The sequence below is a fragment of the Megalops cyprinoides genome, chromosome 16 (assembly GCF_013368585.1).
Source record: "Megalops cyprinoides isolate fMegCyp1 chromosome 16, fMegCyp1.pri, whole genome shotgun sequence".
NCBI classification, from domain to species: Eukaryota; Metazoa; Chordata; class Actinopteri; order Elopiformes; family Megalopidae; genus Megalops; species Megalops cyprinoides.
In genome coordinates, this window is record NC_050598.1 from 23839915 (window position 1) to 23860806 (window position 20892).

At 44.6% G+C, this 20892-nt stretch overlaps 1 protein-coding gene across 2 annotated transcripts in view; it reads right to left on the reverse strand.

Annotated features, from left to right (window-relative positions):
* Window positions 1-20892, reverse strand: part of diaph2 (diaphanous-related formin 2) — a 397085-nt gene that overhangs the window by 295719 nt on the left and 80474 nt on the right. For both annotated transcript variants that reach the window (XM_036548047.1, XM_036548046.1), the window contains exon 7: window positions 3130-3269. In XM_036548047.1, coding sequence (XP_036403940.1) covers window positions 3130-3269 — 140 coding nt within the window. The remainder of the gene's footprint in view (window positions 1-3129; window positions 3270-20892) is intronic.

The following is a 20892-nucleotide window of genomic DNA, read 5'->3' on the forward strand; positions in this document are numbered from 1 at the left end:
CCAGTCACAGTGTTCATGTATTGATTGGTAGAATATTTATCAATTACAAGCTCCCTAGATTAAGCAGTTACAAGAATTTCAAACACGGGATGAATGTTGCAGTTTCTGCTGATGAAAGAAAAGAGAACAGTTGGGCTTTAAGGAAGACAGGAGGAGATAATAATAATATTTAGATAATAATATAAAGATAATAATATTTTATTGTTGGTTATTCTGCAATGGTGAAAGATAATATTTTAGAAGCAGGCCAAAACTGCAAGGCAATGTGATGGGAAACTGTTTTATTTAAAGAGGGGAAAAAAAGAGTTTAAAGCTTTGGTTTTTTAACTGTATTTTTTGGTTGCCAAGATGGGCAACTGTGCAATGCAAAATGGTTGCCAAAACTTTTTGTTTGGTGAAACTTGGTTACCACAGGCAACAGGGCAACTGTTGTCAAGCCCTGTAGGACTTGTAACATTCAACTGAGTTGTTCACTCTCCACATGCTTGCTTTGTTAAATGTTTCATGCTCAACACAAAAAAATACTGTTGAATCTCTTACATATTACAAGTATGATTTTGATTTCCCATTATTAATACACCCTGCCACATAAGTTTATTATGCTGTACAATTTTAGAGGGAAAATTGTCCATCACAGCTTAACTGTTTTCTCCTGTCTTAACAGAAGTAGATGGAGAGCAATCGGCAAATGTGGGAGGATTTGGCTAAAATGCAAAATTCAAAACAGGAAAAATACTGAAAATATGACACACTACTTGGATTAAACTTAAGTATCCCATGGGATTTCTCACCAATTCGTCTCCCCAAAGTGAACAGCAAAATGCAAATGTCAACCATTTGTCTCACTAGTTCCAAATAAATGGTACCACTGCCATTTAATATATGGAGCCATTCCAATCTTACCCTCCTTCTTACAGCTGCAAAGCCTACCATTTGATTTATAAGGAGCACAAACTGCTTAAAAAGTCATGACTTAACAAGACACAAACACCTGAAGTTTAGCGCAGGAGATGTAAATGACTGTCCAGCACACTGCTGAGGGACACAAATTTCCATCCTCAGCCACCTGAAATAAGGCCCCCTCCAACAGCACACTTTGCTGCCAACAGGTAGCAACAACCTAAATGAACAGTCTTCGGAGCCTTACAAAGACCTTCTGAAATTCCTGACCGCGAGGAACAGAAAAACAGTATGTTCAGCCAATGAGAATATGGCCTGCACCTGCATCCCTTATGTATTGAATAATACTTGTCTGGCAAGCCAGAAAAACACTGTGAATGCATAACACTGCTGTATTTTTATGCTTATTTCGAGTACATGAGACTATCTCAGAGTAAAGGTTACATTAACATAACGCAAACGCCAGGCAGGATGGCAGCCTCCATTTCCCTGTGTGTGTTGTGATCCATGACTGTTAATTGGATTCATATTAATTGCTAGTGGCCTTAGTGGGGTTGGACAGGGCGAGCTACCCCTTCTGTTAATTTCCCCCCTTTTAAAACAAACGGAGAGGGGCGAGCAGGGAAGAGAGTTCAGTGCTGTGCTGCTTCTCCCAGCCTCCTGTCACCCCGGGGTGTCTTTCTCCCAGCTAAGCCTGGCCTTCAGTGGGCGGCGGAGATCCCCAGCCGAGCGCGGCTCCCGCGCTAGGTGGTCACAAGTTCAGCACTTTGAAAACACCCAGAGGGTGGTCCTGGCCCCGCGCTGCCCCTCAGTGCGGGCTGCCCTTTTACCCAAGCGCTGTGCCGACGTGCTTAGCCACAGCCAGGGGGGGCCGAACTCCACAACACTCCTGTCACCAGGGGACGCGGTGTGGGCTCTTCAAACAGAAGCGATTTTAGGCTCATTTTTCATGATTAGCGACTGATCAAACGGGTACACAGCACAGAGGCGGGTCCCGCAACCCCCTCCTCGCTGATCCGATAGATCTAAAAAAAAAACAAACAAATGGCGTCGTTTAACTTCATTAAAGCCACGCACTAACTTGAGAGACTACCTCGAGGCGGTGTGTGTGCCTGAAACTTTTATCACTTTGTTAGTTTTTTTTTTTTTTTTAGCGAGAAAAATATCAAACAAAAACTTTTTTCTTTTCCCTTTTTTTTTTCCTTTTCTTTTTTTTTCTGCACGGACAGGAAGGTGCTTCTGGAGAACTATTAATTGTTCCAGAGTGCCAAACACAGATGTTGTTCTGTGGGTGGGCAAGCTCTTTCTAGGGAGACCAAACCAAAGCCTATTAGTTTCTGAGCTGTGAGGACGCAGAGATAAGGCCGGCTATATCCACCGGATCAAATAACTGGCAGGTCGTCTCTCAGCGATAAGGTCGACTTAAAAGAATATCTGCCACTCAACTGATGACCACTTTATATGCAGCGCTCATTGATTCACATTAAGAAACATCCCTCTGACAGCGCACTGGTAAATAATTGAGAGGGTCTGCTGTCACCGAGGGTTCCTCTGTGCTGCTGGGACCAAATTAAACTTGAAGACCCCATCTACAAGAAAGGAGCGGACATCTTTGTGGGGAAAAAAGCCCCTAAAACGCTGCATGGCCTAATTATGATTGAATGAAGGGGCTATCAAAGCCGGGCGCAAATGAGTACAGAACCGAAGATGATTTGAAATTATTTTAAGTAGTACATTAACTATGATCAAACTGGATTAAGAAAAGGAGGGTGAAGGGAGGAGTGAGAGACTTAGTGATTTTTTTTTTTTTTGGGGGGGGGGGGGGGGGGGGGGGGGGCAGGAATGAAAGAAGCGGCTGTTGATCTCCTAGCGAGGCAGAGTGATCATTAAGGCCTGGGAGAATGGCTGGCTTTCTGATGTGTGAAACTGGACTTCCTATCTATTAGGGCCTAATGGACAGAGCGGTGAGGGAGCCCTCCAGTCAGGCTGACAGCCGTGGCACCCACAGCGAGCCGACCGCGCTACCTCCACCCGGCCCAGAAAGACCCGCTGACACAATTCCTTTAACACAGCCGGGCTCCGCTGCTGCGGGCAAATCAGCCCACCAGCTGAGGAAGCGAGCGGAGGAAAACTCAGGAGCTGGACACCTCAGCACGTAGACATCTGTGCGGCATTCTCAGATTTGGCCAGGGGGGCTCTGAAGTGGGGAGGGGGCGGGTAGGCACTGACCTGACTGGGTTGCTGGTGAGGGATACGCGCAGGGACTCCAGGCAGTTGAGCAGCTTGTCCTCGGAGATCCCGGAGCGCAGCTCGTGGACGTACTCCTGCGATGACAGCGTGCACTCATGCTTGCTGTTCCTCAGCCCTCCCTGCAAAAGACACACACACACACACGCCGCTCAGTCATTCCATGCACAGATCCACACACTGTCCACAGGTCCAGCAGCAGGCCCCTACCTCCAGCCTCTCATGACAGCTCCTACAGCCCGGCCGTCACACCAAATACAGGTTAACATATGGCTAATTAAGGTATTTAAATGAGAGCCCAGCCGTAGCCATCAGCGCAAACACACAGGCCAGGTATCTACTCCTGACTTCTGACAGCATCGACCATGTGGCAAATGCATTTCTACAATCCACCCCCATATACTGATAACTCTGAGTTCCTCCAGCACTGTGGCTTAGCAGGATCCTTCATTAACACCATGGTAATGAAAACGGTGAACGACAGCACACATTTACAGACAGGACCTGTGTTATCACAAGCAAGGAGTGGGGGGGGGGGGGGGGGGGGGGGGGGCGGGGCGCGGGGGGTGCGGGATGCCTGCCTTCTGGTTATCACACTGCTGTGGTGCATAGATCAGGTGTAATGCATCAGAGTGCTTTCGGAGTCCTGCAGGTGAGAATGATTACTGGTGCTACCCAAGACACGGCTCTTTCCCCGTCATTACCCCAGCGCAGATCGCTGAGCGATAGAGTGATGCGCTTGCCTGCTGGATCTCAGTGCCCCTAATATCCTGCTTATCCATGTCACACCAGGGATAGGGGGGAAAAAAAAAAAAAACAATCAACAGTTTTTCAATGGACAGAAGCAGATTTTTTCTTTCCCTCTCTTTACAGACAAGAGCGACGTGAATCTCTGTGCCGTGTCTCAGAGGTGCTGTTTTTTAAAAGGGGCCAAACTCCTGCTACACAGTGTCCTAATGAGCGGTGCAGGTGATGGGAATGAGGACAGATTAGTGCACTTCATGCTTTCACTTTCATTAACTCAATCAGCCGGAGCCAGAAGGAGGCCGCAGAGGATCCCCCCCCCCCCCCACACACACACACACACACACACGCGGGCATTGATCTGCGAACAACTGTCAGCTCTCAGGCTCCCAAGCACCGCAAACATGCCCACCAAACAAACACATTAACAGTAAAAAAATTCCTCTTTCGTCCTCCAGTCAAAGTCTTTACAACATCCTGCATTTCAATGTCGAGGGAGTCTTTCCTTGCTGCCAGCTAAATACTAGCACTGTCTTAATTTGTAAAGCTTGTACAGGAGGCGTGCGTTTGCGGCGTTGAGGAGTTTACAGAATGTCGAGGAGCTCATGTGTATCCACATGAAGATCGGCATGAAACTGTGGCCGGTCAAAGGAGGCTTGTGGCAGGTAGATTGGTTACTCTCGGTTTTTCGCAAGCCGTGAAAACTATACTTAGACATGACCGAGAATTGTCCCCCTCTTCGCTCTGCAAACAAGCCAGCGTCAATTTAGTCACAACTCTCGCTGTCTGCTGAAATCAATTTTTGTTACCTGCCAGGTTGCCCACATTACACTCCCACTCCTCCAGTGACTAATGTTGTAGCTGGAGATGTCGACACAAAGGGTGGAGCAGTGAAGTCTGTCAATCTGTTCACCCGTTCCACCGTTCCCCTCTCTCCCTCAGGTTAAAGTCTGAATTAGGAGTGACTCTGTTTAATACCTATTCTTGTATTGCACCCGTTGTTTTTATTGCCTTACGAAAGTGTGGAATAGCGGTATCTAACACAGCTTTCACATGTGCTCTCTTTCAGATACTTTTTTTTTCTTGCTTTCCTGAGAAAAACAACCTGCCAAACAAACTTGGGAAAATAACAGGTAAACCTAGGCCTGGTTGTCAAAGTAACCCAGTTACAAGGAGAGGTGGAATAATGGAGCCAGAAAAACACCAGAAGAAAAAAAGAGTAGAGTGAAGAAGCTGTTTCAGAAATTCCTTGACTGCAATGGATTTACTTTAATGTGTTCATTTCGAGAGTTCGCCTCCACACCAAGCCTTCTCTACTAATAGGAAGTTTGAGAGTAATCAGCAAGCCCTTTCAGCGAAACGAGACTAGTTGATTCCTGCAGTGTGTAAGAGGCGTCCAAATCGAAAGAGCAAATCAGGTTTAAATTGGAGAAAAAAGAAAAGGAGATGAAGAAACATACTGATGCAACAGTCAGTTCTCGGTGACAATACCTTCGTTCATACGCGTGCTCAGACTCTATTTGGAATATTTAGTTCTATATGGATTGTTTTAACACTAAATACCTCAGACCGTACAAACAGCTTATTCTGCTCACATCTTCATATTGCATGTGATAGAAGCATATTAGCCATGTTGGCATAATATCTGGAATTTTTGATCAGACTAATTAAATCTTAAATACAGAGTGTGCCTGTATAGCATAAATAACTTAATACAAAACTGCATGACGTTATTACAAGCAAATGTGATGTGTTAAAAACTAATTTTCCGTAAGATAAAAGTAGATACTTGAGTGTAAACAGTAGCTGACAGGACATGGTTTTAGCATGCATGTCATATATATATATATATATATATATATATATATATATATATATATATATATATATATATATATATATATATATGACATGCATATATATATGTCTGAAGCTTCTGTCTTCTGTGGTTTTGAACATCTGTGTAATAACAGCAACAGAATTGTCACTGATATATGAACTAACATTTAATCAACTACTATCTCTCTATTTGTTACGGCTGCTACCTCCAAGAGAGCGGCGCGAATTTGCATCCTTGCATCTCCATTAACTCTGAATACTTACTTGCTTGCTGCTGAGGATTCGTACTAATTGGACTTCAAAAACATGAATTATGAGTAATAATGAAATGAAACGACGGCTGATACACATACAGAACATGTAGCTAAAAAAACCAGACTGACTATATCATACGTGATTGCCAGTGACCCCTGTCTCAGATGTCAAGTAGACAAAGTTGTAAGACAGGTTGCAACACCTATCCATCAGCTACTCCACGGGCCATTTAACGGCATTTCCAGGTCTTTCAGGGAGGAAGGGAGGGGTCCAATCATCCTTGGTTGAACACAAAGCTGACAAGAAATCTATCAAAAATGCCCTCTCTGACCTCCCCACTTTTGTTTACAATGGAAACACACAACATTGTTCCTTTCAAAATAGTCACAATGTGCATTCTGAACTTAAAAGTTACATGTGGTCAGACCAGGTGTTTGAACAACCTTAGACCCCCCATCTTAAGATCATATCTGTATATTCCAGCTCATGAAAATGACTGCAAAGACAGTTTATTGTCATTTAAAGTTCATGTATAACTTTAATGAAAGGTACTCTTCTCATCATTTTTAATTATTTTGACAGAAGACAACGTAAAATGAGCAATCTTCAGCAACATTCTACAGCCAGATATTATCGCTATCAAACACATCATCCTTCTGAAAATAACTGCACTGGAGCCGCTTTCTTAATCTGACATCTTCAATAATAAATCACAGAAAAAAATATTGTACTTGGTGTTTTTCCACCATGCTGTTCCCACGAGGCTGACCACTCACTACAGAAAACCAGAGGTTATGGTTTCACTATTAGTTGACCTTTAGCTCAGGAAACCAGAGACAGGCAATAATATGCTGCTTAATGACCTCTGGCCAGATCAATCCTATGGGAAGAGGCGAACATTACGCCGCACTGCACTAATCATAAGGACAGTGATATCCGCCAGGTTCTCGTAACTCTATTTCTGCTACGGGCACTCAGAGTGTAGACAAATGGTCAACTGCGAGACAGAAATCACTCCTGAGGAGGAGGACAGCAGAAGTGAACCGCAGAAGACCAACGCCGCCCCACTTGACCACGTCCAGGAGTCCACTTCCAGAACCGTTATTCATCGATAATGGCACTTCCTGCCAAAGGAAAACAGCAGCAGGAGCAATTGCTTAAGCTCGGCTTTGGGTTTCACCGGTTTTTTTTTTTTCCTGTGCCGAGTTTGTCTGCCGCTGCCCTGCTTGGGAGATGGCTGCCTGAAAGCAAGACAGAGACAACATGCCAAGCCAGGCAGCACCTCTGCATGTCATCCTTGCCTGTAATGAGACAATAACAAGCTGGAGGCTTCTGGAGAGCGGACTGCGACTCCAGCACAAGAGGAGCGATAGATACATTATTCAGGCCCTTTGTCTGCTCCCCGGAAGCGCCACACTGTGTGTGGAACACTACGCTGGGCGCCCGCATGCCTGCATCCCTGATGCATGCTGGAAGGGAATAATTAGGGAGCGGTGGAAGTAGATGATAGTACTGTACACACTGTCAACGTAATTTATCTCAGTGTGAGGTCGCTGCACCGGAATGATCCCGTTAAATTACAGGTCTGTATAGCGTCTGTCATCTTAATATGCCGAACTCTTCGTAACTTGATGCAGGTATCAAACTCTTTTTTTTATTTATTTAATCTTTTTTTTTTGCATGTGACCTTTCTAGCAAAACTAATGATCACAATAAATAATAATCAGTGTGATAATTATAATTATTGTTGCTTCCCCTGATGCAATAGTTACACACATTTAGAGCGCTAATATCAATATAGTGCGTTCTCATTAAATAAATCTAGAATAACAACTGAAAATGGTACGATTAATAAAGCTAAGTGAGAGCACACAAGCAAAAAAAAAAAAAAAACTGATTCAAGAACCAAACACAGTAGCAAAATGACTTCGAAATAATGCTGGTTACGTTTAGCATTCTTATGTAATAATGGCACAAATCATATTAACATTCTGCTCTCTAAATAAATGCCAAATGGTGGTGGGGGGGGTAAAAAGATGAGGAATAATGAAAATTTTAATTAGCTCTTCTCTGTATGTGATTAATGAAAATTACCAGAGCGCCCTACTGATCTTTTGAAAAATAACACAGATACAATCTTGGCAATTAGTGCACATCAAGCAGTATCAAAGCCAAGTGGCTGAAATCTTTTATTCCCTAATTTCCTGCTCATTAGAGGTTGAATGACAGTCTTACAGTAGGGAGTGTTTCCTCTGAAATCATACACACACACACACACACGCACGCGCACGTACACCTACTATAATATAAAGTTTGGAGCACACATCCAGGTCTAAAAGGTCAGCTGAAACATGGATCAGTAGAGATGCCAGCTGCCTGGACAATGAGATCCAACCGGAAACTCAAAGGACATTCCCTGCCGCCTGGCGATAAGACACTTCATCTGTCCAGGGAGCTCTCCTTCATGCTGCTCGGGTTATCCTCCAGCAGGAAGGGAGACAGTGCACTTTTTCTCCCTGCTCTAACAGAGCTGTGTCCCAGAGGGGCCTGGCTGTCAGGCCCTGGGAGGGCGGAGAAAAAGCCAGGCACAGACACATGCGGAGGCACTGACAACACCACTGCTGATTCTAATTACATCAGCTGTGCATTCGCAGCTCCACAAGTGATTGTGAGAGCAGCAGTCCCCAGCCTGAATTCCAGCCCTGGAGTCCCTTCTGTCTCACCCCACGGTGCCCGTTAGAGACAAACATACCCCTCGAGCACACCTTGCCTCACCAAAAACCGGCTGCCCACCACAAGGCCAGTCTGGCATCCGTGCCACACCGATACAAAGCGCACTGATACTTCACACGGTGCCTCTCGCGCCTGTATCTGAGCTAAATTCTCACACCTTTCAAATGAGAAAACACTAGCCCCACAATTCACTGCACACGGGCTGGTCAAAAACAAAACCCGAAACAGGGAACACGGGAGGACTGTCTGAAAAATTCCTTTTTTTTTAATTTTGGGGAACATTACTTTCTGGACAGCAGCCAAGTCATCAGGACATTCCAAACAAAGCGCAAGCTCGGTGTTGATTAAACAGGTCCCCAGGAAGGCCTAAGTGACAGCCTGCTTCAGAGCTGAGATGATTACAGTCTTAAAAGATTTCCCATTTCATTCCAACACAAATGGAAGCCATAATGCCTTGTAAAGAAAATCTAATAATGCCAAACTGCTTTTAAAGCGCTGGATTGTAGAGAAATGAACCCATTTACAGTGAAAAATTTTGCATTGCCCTGCTCTAGGCCCAGAATGCACCAGGAATAGGCCAGCAGCCCAGGAGGCTGGGAGTCACATTTTGGACTTTTCAGTGTTGCATTTATTCATAATCTGGTTGGAGAAACCTGGCTGGGGGAAAATATACTGTGTTTCCCTGAATGCATTATGGGGCCTTTCAAGTAAGATTATAAAGCTGCAATGGTCTTTTATACTTGATGAAAGACAAGAAACAAAAAGTTGTTTGTTATTTCCTTTACATTTCTGTTGAATTATTCATACGTAATTCAACTGTTGGTCATTAATTCCTGAAACTGGAATGATGTCAACTTCATTTTCAGATCATTTGCATATCAGTGCAACAATTCATATTTATACTGCTTAATTTTGATTTTGAAATCAAATTTGATCATCATTAAACTTCTTTAAATCATTAATGATTATCATCATTAAACCTCAAGATTAAACCTTTCTACTGCATACTTTTACATTGCCATGGCACACTGGCAACAGAATGTAGTAAGGGAGAAAATGCAAGATGGAAAACACATGATGGAAATTTTCATATGTGGCTTGACTAAGGAGCACTTCAGGATCTATTTTAAGGGCTTTAAAATGCTCTGATAGCATATGAGGTCTTGAATGAAGGGGAATGACCATGAAAGACCTTTTCTCTACAGCATACGCATTTCAACTGCGTGGCAACATGGCGACCAAAGGCAAACCAAAACCAAAGTGCTGACAAACTTGACTTTGCAAAGACAAAGTGACATTAAACACTGACTCTATTGCTCACAGTTCAGCACTGCATATGGTAGGATTCAAATGCCTGCATCCCTGGTGGCATCAACCTTGGTTGTAAGAACGCCTGATTTGCCTCGCCCAGACCTCCCATCAAACAATAGGGGCAGGTGTGTCTACCTCCTGGAGGTAACTGGGCCTTGGGGAGAGAGCAGTTCTGCCAGCTCATCTCTTCCTTCCTCAAACCTCTTTAACCCGCGGGTTACCCCAGGGAGCCAGCGGACGCTTGGAGGTGGATTGGCCACTACACCACACTCTCCGAGTGTCTGACGGGGCTGGCTGATGAGGTCCGCTCTGATTAATAACAAGCAGCACATCCTCCTCCCTCCCCTTCCACCACCGGCCCAAGTCCAGACACTGACTGGGTCTGTGGGAAAAGAGGCTGCGTCAGCTAGGCCGGCCGAGCAAATCGTTTCTGCACCCAGTTCTGGGCAGCTCTATAGACTGCAGCACGCTGTGTGTCAAGTGGAATTACGAAGGTCATGCAAGGTGCCTGAATAGTGTACAGTATGTACATTAAGCGGCATATGCTTGTGTATGAACACGGAATGCTCCCATCACCAGAAGGGTAAGATTAGAATGACCTTTGCAGCACATTCTGTAAAGTCTGGAGTCTCCGTTTCAGTCAAGACTTCGCAAATTCAAACGGCTGGAAATTACGCCTTCACAAAATCTCCATCAATTACAGGAAGGGGATATCAAGGAAGAACTTTAGCATCCCAACAAAATGGATTTTGAGGGGGACTCTGAATGCTTTTGATCCAGATATATGAAAATATCAATAAAACATTATTTCAGCCACGGAAATCTAAACACCTCTCAGAGCAACTCTGAAATTCATGGAAAGATAAGAGGACAAAACCAACCTGTTCCAAACAACTTGAGGCTGTTTACTGATAAATAAAATAAAATGCCGGAGATGAAGAGGGCCTCAATAGGCATGGCAAATGAATATATTAATAAAATATTTGCACATCAAAGACTTCTTTTCTAATGGTATTTGTGTACTACACATGGAGAGGTCTTAAGAAGATGTGCATTGGAGAGAATTAAACACTCTTGCATTCCAGGCTGTTTTTTTTTTTTTTTTTTAATAAGAGTACTTTTTACCCATTCATGCATGCACAGCACTTGATTAAGGGCTTGATTCAGATCACGCTGACCATTATCAAATATCAGTACCGCACCGTTACTGCTGTCTGAATTAATGACACAACACAAGATGTACCTTATCTAGGATGTCTTGGAGCATTCTCTTGTATAAACGGAAATATAGAGAAGCAAAATATAGGCGAAGATAATATATTTTAATAGTAACCAATTCCAATAAAAGATTGTCAAATTATAAGCTAATCACCCCTACTTGCTCTGATGAGTCTACATGTTAAGCCATGCTAACAAATGTGAGCTTTTAAGAGCGCAGTTTGTAGCATCTAACTTGCATTACAAATAAGACCAAACTTCTACGTGAAGGCATTATATGCAACAAAACAAATCGCTGATATAAAGGCTGTAAATGTTGGTGAAAAAAATCATCCTGTTTGTGGGTTTTGACTGATAGGATGCTGGTCTAAAAAAAGTCTGTAAAAAAGCATGAAGAGTTCTTTTATTTGACTCTTTCCACAAGTGCCATAAAATACAGGTATAAAATATATGTGTTTTTCATTTAAACAAGCATCAAACTGATGACAACATATACTTTTATGGCTTTTATTTATTTATTTTTTTATTTTCCTCCAAACCACAAGGCTTGAAAGGATTCATCTTGAAGGGTGCAGAGACATATTGGAAATAACTCTCCGCTGCTCAGAGCTTATCCTGCTGTTCTAGGTGAAGACCTTGGCCTTGAACTATAGATTTCCCTGTCTAACTTAGCTGTAAATCTGAAGTTGTGAGAATGTATATTCATGCAAAAACATAAACAAACGCACACATATATACCCGTCTCGTGTGTGTGCACGCACACACGCACGCACGCACGCACACAACCCCTCTCTCTGTCCCACAGACACACACACACACACACAAACTTCCCACATAACAAAAGAAAATCAAACTTGCGCAGCTGAAACAGCCGCTTATGAGTCATCTCATTTCAGAATCTCAGTCCCACTGTCTTGTCCAGCTTAATAACATGGTTCATATTTCTGTGCATACATAATAAACCTTTTCATCTAAGAGCTAATTAATGTTGAAAAGGGGGGACAGCTGTCAGTCAGCGGATTGCGATGATGTGTTTTGCGTGTCACAATATTGATGACTCAAGCGCTCCGTGAAGCCGTGAGGTGTCAGAGAGAGCAGCGAATCTGTCACACAGTCCTCTCCTTCTGCTCTGTGGGGCCTCTCCCCCATTCCAAATCCCAAAGCAGGTGATCTGTATCCAGATCTAAAGAGGAAGCAGGCAGCATGCCCAATGCTCAGTGGGAGAAAGGGACATTTAACGGCACAGAAACTCAGAGTTCACCCACTCCTGCCGCTGGGGAAAGTGGTGCTTCACTCAAAGCGCGCCTGTGGTGTCAGCAGTACAACCCACTATTCGCCAAGTCCGCACAGTCATACCTGCCCCTGATGCTGACTCAAAAAAAAACTGAGAGCTCTTCCATTTGGGCTCTGAAGAGCGATGAGCCTACCTATCCATTGCTATCACAGAGACAGTCCAGCTTCGAAACTGAGCAACTTTTAGAAAGGGAACTCAGAACCGATGAGGAAAACCAAGAGGATCATCCTCTACCTTTAGAAAGATGTTTAATTTTGATTTGATCTTGGGCTCTAGGGCATTAACCCAGTCAATCACCTAAATATCATCATTTTTTAAAGTGGCTTCTCAGTTTTATTCCGGCATGTGTATCATGAGCAGAACGAACCTACAAGAGATTGGAATGATTGCAGGATGTACAGTGTTAATAAAAGGAAATTAAAGGATGCCATTTTTTATATACTGAGATTTCGCTATGTCTTCATTGATGTTATTCCTAATTAAGTAGACTTGCGGTGGGGGAAGAAATTTGAGTTGTTAATTCCTTCTAAGATCTTATCCATCTAGAGAGCAGGATATTTATCAAATCAATTCAGTTTAAATGTCTTGCTGAAGGGTATGACAGCTGTACCCCATGTTCAAGGGAGAAAGAGGTCAATGTTGCATCATAGCATAATGTACAGAAGCAAATTCACAAAAAGATAAGGCATAAAGTCATTTTGGAGGGAAAAGACCAATTGCACATGACAAATCATTTCTGCTGTTGCACTGAGAATGGAAAGAAAATAATGTCACTTTAACGGCAGTAATATTGAATTATTCAGTTGGGTAACTCATGCTCCTTAATTGACTGAGACCCATATTTTCCCTGTAATATCATTTGTCTCAATATGCAGAGTATGTGCTTGGCAGTAAATAATACTTAATACGTACTCAGAGTTGTCCAAACATTTATTTACAATTGGCTGTCTTTCCCTTATCATCACGTGCCTGTAATACAATCAAATAATTGCATTTACTTTCACTTCCATCATGAAACCACCACAACGGAAACACCCCAAGCATATTACAGTGGCCCTCATACCGGTTTGAAACACTATCAGTGACTCATCAGATTTCAAAACTCATTAGTGAATAGCTGGGATTATATTATGAGCACTGGGGTATGATAAAAAATATAACATACACACTCAATCTTTATTACTGTTCATGATGTGTTTTGCAATGGAATCGTTAGACTATTGAGGATTACAAACTTATTTTTGCAGTGTACAGAGTTCTGTTATCACTACAACCCCAGCATGATCATATCAGTGTACACCGCAACATGTCAGTTTGCCAGGTCCATTCTGAAAGTAATACCTGCACTTTTATCAGCACAAACAGCTAGCTGAAGTGTCACATAAGAAAAAAATATTTGCACCGGGGCCAATCACAATTATGTTACGCTACAGCTCTTTAGCCTTTAAGGTGGTATGACTGCAGACGGACCGGAGCGAAAATTCTCCCATTTTAAGCTTGTCATTCACCTCTTCACAGTGATATGCCGTTTCCTGTTCTCTCGCGCCGATCAATTTACAAGCGGAGCGAATTCACGCAGGCTCGCGTTGGCTTGATGTATCCTCCAGAGCTCGCTTTGAGCGCGGCGTTCAATATTAAAGGCGATGATCAAGAGAGAGGGAGTTAAACTTTAAACAGGAGCAGCACACCTCGGAGTGCACACCTGAAATCTGCATGTGCTGTCGATTCATTTCACAACGCTTAGGCTTTGACGGGCGGGCCCATCTGAAAGTAACTCACAGTGGATCTCATTTGAGATAACCCTCAGCCTCGGCGCCATTGATTGCGCTGCGCGGGCCTAATGAGCTCTCCTCTCTCCCTCCATCTCCAGCTGAAGGAGAGCTGAGCGGACTCGGGAGGAAACGGCGGCTCAAAACTGCCTTTGTACTGAGGACCTGGAGTTCAAGCTGAAATCCCACAAAATAAATGAACAATGAGACTGATGCTACTGGACTTTGATGGTGCTGGCTACTTGTGCTCTCTCTGATCTCCCCCACCCCCGTGTGACCATTACCTTTCCCCCAGGATGTGCAGTGGGAAGCTGTGAGAACCACCAGGCCTGAACACAAGCTGCTTCACGTGTGCTGCCTGCTGTTGATGATGCAACTGTCAAAATCATCAGAGATAATGCAGACAGGTCTTCGCAAAGGGGGTTTTTCTTCATTGTTTTTTTTCCCCTTTTTTATAAAGTAACCCATTATTCAGATTCCATTACAAGCGGCCCATAAATGTGATTAGAGCCACATACGCACACGTCGCCCGACAAGTAGCCTAGTTCCTCGACCATATTTTAAATACAAAATTCAATGTATCTGACAGCGAGCCGAGGGCTTCAGAGAGAACCTGGCGGGGAAATTAAGCATCTCCACTTTCTTAGATTAGACACTAACAGCATTAGATCCTTATTAGGTCGCCCTGAATAGATTTGCTCCCCTGTTGATGCGGAGGCGTCCCGTGATTAATGACAGTGGGGGGCTCAACAGAGAGCGGGTGATAGCAGGTGATGCTCTGGCCCTGTGTACACGGCTGCCTCTGTTTACCTCCTGTCACTCGCAGGCCGTGTTCAGCCAGCCGTGGGCACCGCTCCACCGGCCAGATCCGGGCCTGTCCGCAGTTCAATATCCTGCGCACAGACGTCTCTCGATGGCTTCCCCTCAATTGCGCAACTCCATTAGTATCAGATAACAGCAGTGAATAAGCATACGCCTCAGCTATTTCTGAAAGGAGATTTTTTTTTTTTTTCCACGGGCCTGGCTTGGTTGATATTTACTGGTGCTATTCTTGTTTGTACCTTTCTTTTTTTTTCCGCCCCTTCTCTGCAAAGAGAATTTCACAATGCATGCCGGTAAACAGGGACATGGCGGCATGAGACATACGGCGAAACAATAAAGGATCTCCAGTGTATGAAACAATGAGGAGAGGGAGAGGCCTCGCATTTCAGAAGGTCTAATCAGTTGTTATTGGAGCTATTCAGCCAGAGATCTTTGGAAACAAAAGCTGTTTCTTCTAATATCCGCACCATTAAACCAGTTCCATCTCGGGGGCCGTGTCCATTCAATAGCAGTAGAAATACCTATTCATCACCAGCTCCGCGCCCCGTTCCCACCTAATAAGAGATGTAGAGATCTTTAACTGCCCATAAATGAATGCTCCAACTTCAGAAAGCCTGCATCAGCAGCCTCCCCTTGCAGGTTTGGCATGACCACTTCCACAAAGCAAGATTAATTAGCCTGTTGAATGGAGACTTGTCTCCGCCGTGGCAACTCGCCGCACTGCAGTCGGCCTGACGTTTGCCGGGACGTGCGCGATGCGGAGGGACCTCCCGCCAATTCAGGGAAAAACGCTACAGGGAACGGGGGAGATCTTGAAACCGCCGGCAAAATCCGCAAGTAGGGCAGAACGCAAATTAGATCAAAATATTCACCCTTTTTAACTCTTGTCTTTTTTCCTTAAAGATTTGTTTCTTTTTTTTCCTACCTTGGAAAAAAAAGAAAAGCGTTGAAGCCTACATGAAAGATCAGGTAGTCTGAAAGATGCACATAAATTCTGTGGAGATGGGAGGAGAGGATTGTGAAGAGGAGGGTTCGGGGGGTGTCCAAAAATACTCCTGGAGAGCATAAGGCCCACTCTTATGCTGCATGAAATCATTGAAATGAAGCAATTAAAATATATGTACAGCCACTGATCCCGACAGAATCGACTACACTCAGCGCTTGAGCACATTACTGTTGTTTTTTTCCCCAATTTGCTAAATATTCCACTAATTTGGAAAAGGGGTATCCTTAAGATAAACTCATTAATTTTAAAATTACAGTGTTTAAGGTTTTTTTTTTTTTTTTTTAATCAAGTCAAACATGATATTATTTGCTAAATATACAACTGCTCACACAATTTTAATGTAATATGTAATGGCAAGCAGAAATCTCATTTCAAAGTTATGCTTCATGCTTAGGGCAAATTTTATTGACAGAATTAATAGGTGTTAACAGGTGCTGTGTATCGTCTTATAATGGATAATGTACCTAAAATAATGGGTTTCTGAGCATGGCTGACACGCACAGTCATGCAGAGAGAAGGGGAGCGGGGCCTGGCGGGTGGTAAGGTCTCCCGTCTCCAACCCCTCCTGTGGCGAGGACACCGGGCGGTGGCGAGACAATGACGCCGGGGCGTCTCCAGGCGCCAGTCGACCCTGCGCTCTCCGCCGCGTCTCCCAGAAGTGACAGGTGTGACCTTTTCGACAGCGAGGCAGCACCGCTCTGCCCCCCCCCCCCCCCCCCCCCCCCCCCCCCCCCCCCCCCCCCCCCCCCCCCCCAAGTAACATTCGCCAGATTAGTAACGCTCTCTCGGAGGCGCTGCACACGACGGCGGAAGAGGCGGCGCGCGCACGTGGGGCCCGCCTCCCGCGCACGTCCAACACGCCGGCCCTGAAAAATTGAGCGCGTAATGCCGGCGGATAGAGGCATTCATCACGAGCCTCCCGCCCAGCTTAGGGGCCGGCTTCCCAATCCGATCCTGACACGAGAGAACACACAGACAACTCACTTACTTAGGCAATATCAAAAGGGAGATTCTCTACACTGCTGCCACGCTATAGTTTTCCCACCAGCTTGTTTCATTTTTACTTTACATGCACCTGGAGGGTCTGGGCAGCAGGACCGAGTTCCTGAGGGGCCGGGTGGATTCGGTTTTTCTACTGACAGCAGCCAGGGCCCTGGGGACGGAGCAAGCCACTGCCCCAGGAGACAGAAGCCATGCCAAACAGCACAGAACAGCAGAGTTTAACCTCTGTGTTGATCTGCCGGGCCTTGGGCACTGACTGGTAATGATGCATCTCTCTCCCATTCCTTTCATTAATGATACAGAGCTGCCATGGAAGAACTAGCAAGGTGAGATGGCCAAAGTTGGAATACACAGAAAATAAGGATGGCAGGGTTTACTCTATAGATCTGTATTCTAAACAACAGGAGTGACTGCTGAAAGCATAGTATCAAAGAAGTGCTGTATTTTAGGGATTTTTGGGCCACAGCACAGTAAAAAGCTGAAGCACAGAGCTCCCAGGAAAAGAGGGAAGAGAGCTCAAAAAATAGAGAGGATTGAATGCTTCAGAGGACTGTAAACAAGCTGTGCATTTCAAACAGACTTTGAAATTAGTTCAAATGCTTGTTCTAGACTACTTTTAATTGCCACCGCGAAAACAGAATCTCACAATATGAATAGGACAGGTATAGAATTGTAAATTTTTTTTGAAACCTTATTCCTATTGATATGCATGCCTCAAAGTCAGACTGTGGCCACAATTAATCAAGACCAACCAAGAGATTACAAGCAGAGACGGGCAGCATCACTCGAAGTGAACAGAGAAATGAAATGTGTGACAACGTAAAACATCCTATACAAATCTACCCATAATGGGCGCCTTTGCACTCATCTCTTCTCCCTTTTTAAAAAGACAAGAGTGTGAACACAGTCCCCTCTCAGAAAGCTAGACACCTGCACAACCTTTTACAGCAGTACTGCACATTTCTACCCAGAACAACCCGCCTGCACACAGTCCTTTCATGTGACCGTCTGGTTCAACCCTCCTCTCAGGCAGCGGAACTGCAGAAATGACTGTCCTAGAAACCTGACCTTGCCGGGATGATCGAGAGGTGACCGCACCTCGCGTTCCCTCCTCTGAAAGCGGCGTGTGAGGAGACTGAGAAAGGGACCTGTAGATAGCGAATACCGCAGCACGTGCCAGGGGCGAAGCATCAGTGTTTCCAACGTACCGTGTGCTCCTGCCAAAACAGGAGCTCAAGGTACCCTTTAGAGCTGATATTCCCTCTCTGCGCTCTGTGTTTCTTCACATTAAGCCTCGGTTACATCTGACCTTTCCCTCCGAGTCGCTGAGCTTTGCCACACCGTACCGCCTGCTGAAATGAGTACGTCCTCAAAATGCATTCTGCAAGCTGCAGCTCAGGAAAGCAACACGGAAATACGACGTCCGTGACTTTTCTGTAATCGGAATCAAAGAAAAGAAACCACAAACACAGGGACACCAGTGGACAAGGGAACCGGGCTTTAACAAGGGGGAAAAGCTATTTTGATTGCATTTCATTTTATGAAGCTATTTCTGCTGGTATTCTGCGGGGTTTTTGTGTCTGCGTTTGAGTTTTCTCATCTTGCACTGTGCCCCACAGCAGACGCAGGGGGTAAAACTCTTGGAGAATGGGATTCAGAAACCCAAAGGCGGCTCAGACGATGCGTCTTCGAAGTGACGGCAGGTACAAACTTCTGCGTGCGGTTTTCAGGGGACGAAGCATATCATGCTTTAAGGAAGTTCATTCATACATCCTGAATACAGTGCTTTCCTATGTGTTACTGAGCTCAAATGTTTGTCAGATTCAGAAACAATGCATGGACAAATGGCAAGGAGATAAGGAACAGGCAACAATGGCTCTTTGTTAAAGTAAATGAGTGTTGGCATCCATTCACTTCCAATGTAGGTTATCTTTTTCTCTCTCTCTCTCACACACACACACACACACACACACACACACACACACACACACACACACACGCATGTCCAGGCACATTGAAAATGCATGGCAAGCACTCTCCAGTGATGCTCTCAGAAAGAACAGATGTTTCAGCATTTCTGCAGAAGGTAAATCCTTTTACTTCCCTGCAACACGAACACCAGGCACAAACTTCACAAACAAGCCTCTGAAATATTCAAACTCATATCAATTATTAACCCCGGACAGTTTTCTACACAGATATACAAGCATCACAAGAACAATGTACATATGTTTCCTCATTGTTTCCTTTATAGATTACTATATCACATAAGATCCCTGCTCTGAAGTTCTCTAGAGACAGGTCATGCAGCCTACACTGACGAACACCTCACACCTTGTATTTAACCACGGCATGATGTAGAAGCAAAATCCTGTCTTTTATCAAAACTACTCAACATTTCATTTGATTTGGAGCCGCATAACTCAATGCCTGATTCTCCCGGCACAGCCAGTGAGAAATACTACTCCAGGTGAGGAATGATGAGCAGGCGAAGATTGCTCAAAGTTCTCCAAACAGCCAAGTTAAAAGATTTATAATTTGATTTGAAAATTAGGTCTCTAAATTTGCTCCCTGTCAGGAATGGGATTTTATAGGTTTTCTGTACAGGCTGTTTTCAGGCTGCTAAAAGTCTGACATGGGTGAAGTGAAATGAAGGAGCTGCCTGATGCCAACCATAAAATTCTATCAGCCAGAGGACTTTACTGCTTTGGGCTGACACCCAACGGCAAGGAGGATGGAAAAAAAAAGGAAAAAAAAAAAAGATGGGAAAGAAAAAGGATTTACAACAGGCGCCACTTGCCTTTTGCCCCCAATATTTGCAAAGAGGAAAAGGGATGGTAAAATTACATTACAGGGCCGATCGATAACCACAAATATTAAAAAAGCCCCCGTGTCCTTCTCTCTTTAAAAACAGCCGGGTGGGGAGCAATTCCACTCAGGGATGATGTTATCACCCCCCTCTCATAGGCCCTCCACAAGGAGCACAGTGGCCAAAATGAGGCCCGGCCCCCGTCCGATGGCCGGTCGCCACCTGCCGCACCCTGGCACCGCCTCCCCTCACCCCTCACTTTACCAATCAGATCCCTTCCTAAAACAGTGACACAGGAGTGCAACAGACAAAAAAATACCGCAGACAACCCCACGCCCCCAAAACATTCATTTCTCACATGTTGCGGCGTTGTTTACATCAAAAACAGCTTCTCGCCCACCTTTTTTCATTATCGGAAGGTTAACAAGTCAACGGTGTTGATATTTATCATTCCAACAGAAAGTGGCAACTGTGAAGACATGCCCGTGCCCACTCTGTGTAAACAGCTAGGTGCGAATGTCACAATAACGTGGACGCGGACAGCTTCCCGGGGAGACTGCGGCGGTGTGTGCTGCCTGGGAGAGGAGGCAGGCGGAGGGACAGATGGAAAGTGGTCTTGTTTACTACCCCTTTATTCATTCCGGAGAGATGAGGGAGGGAAGCATCGCTTGCAGATCCACTGGAGACTAATAATCTCCTACTTTACTCCATTTCTATGCAGAGCTTTTCTCAGTCTCTTCCCCCTCTCGACCGAAATAACCCTTCAGCCCTGTGCGGAGAACCAACTGTAGATGCTCCTCCAGACATAGTGAATTGACACAGCTCACAAGGCTGGTTAGAATTCATAAGCCTTTTCAAAAGCGTTAAGTTACAAACACATATTTAAAGAAGAAACCTGGTAAAAAAAAAAATGTACTATAGTTTGATACGTTTGAAGTCCTTG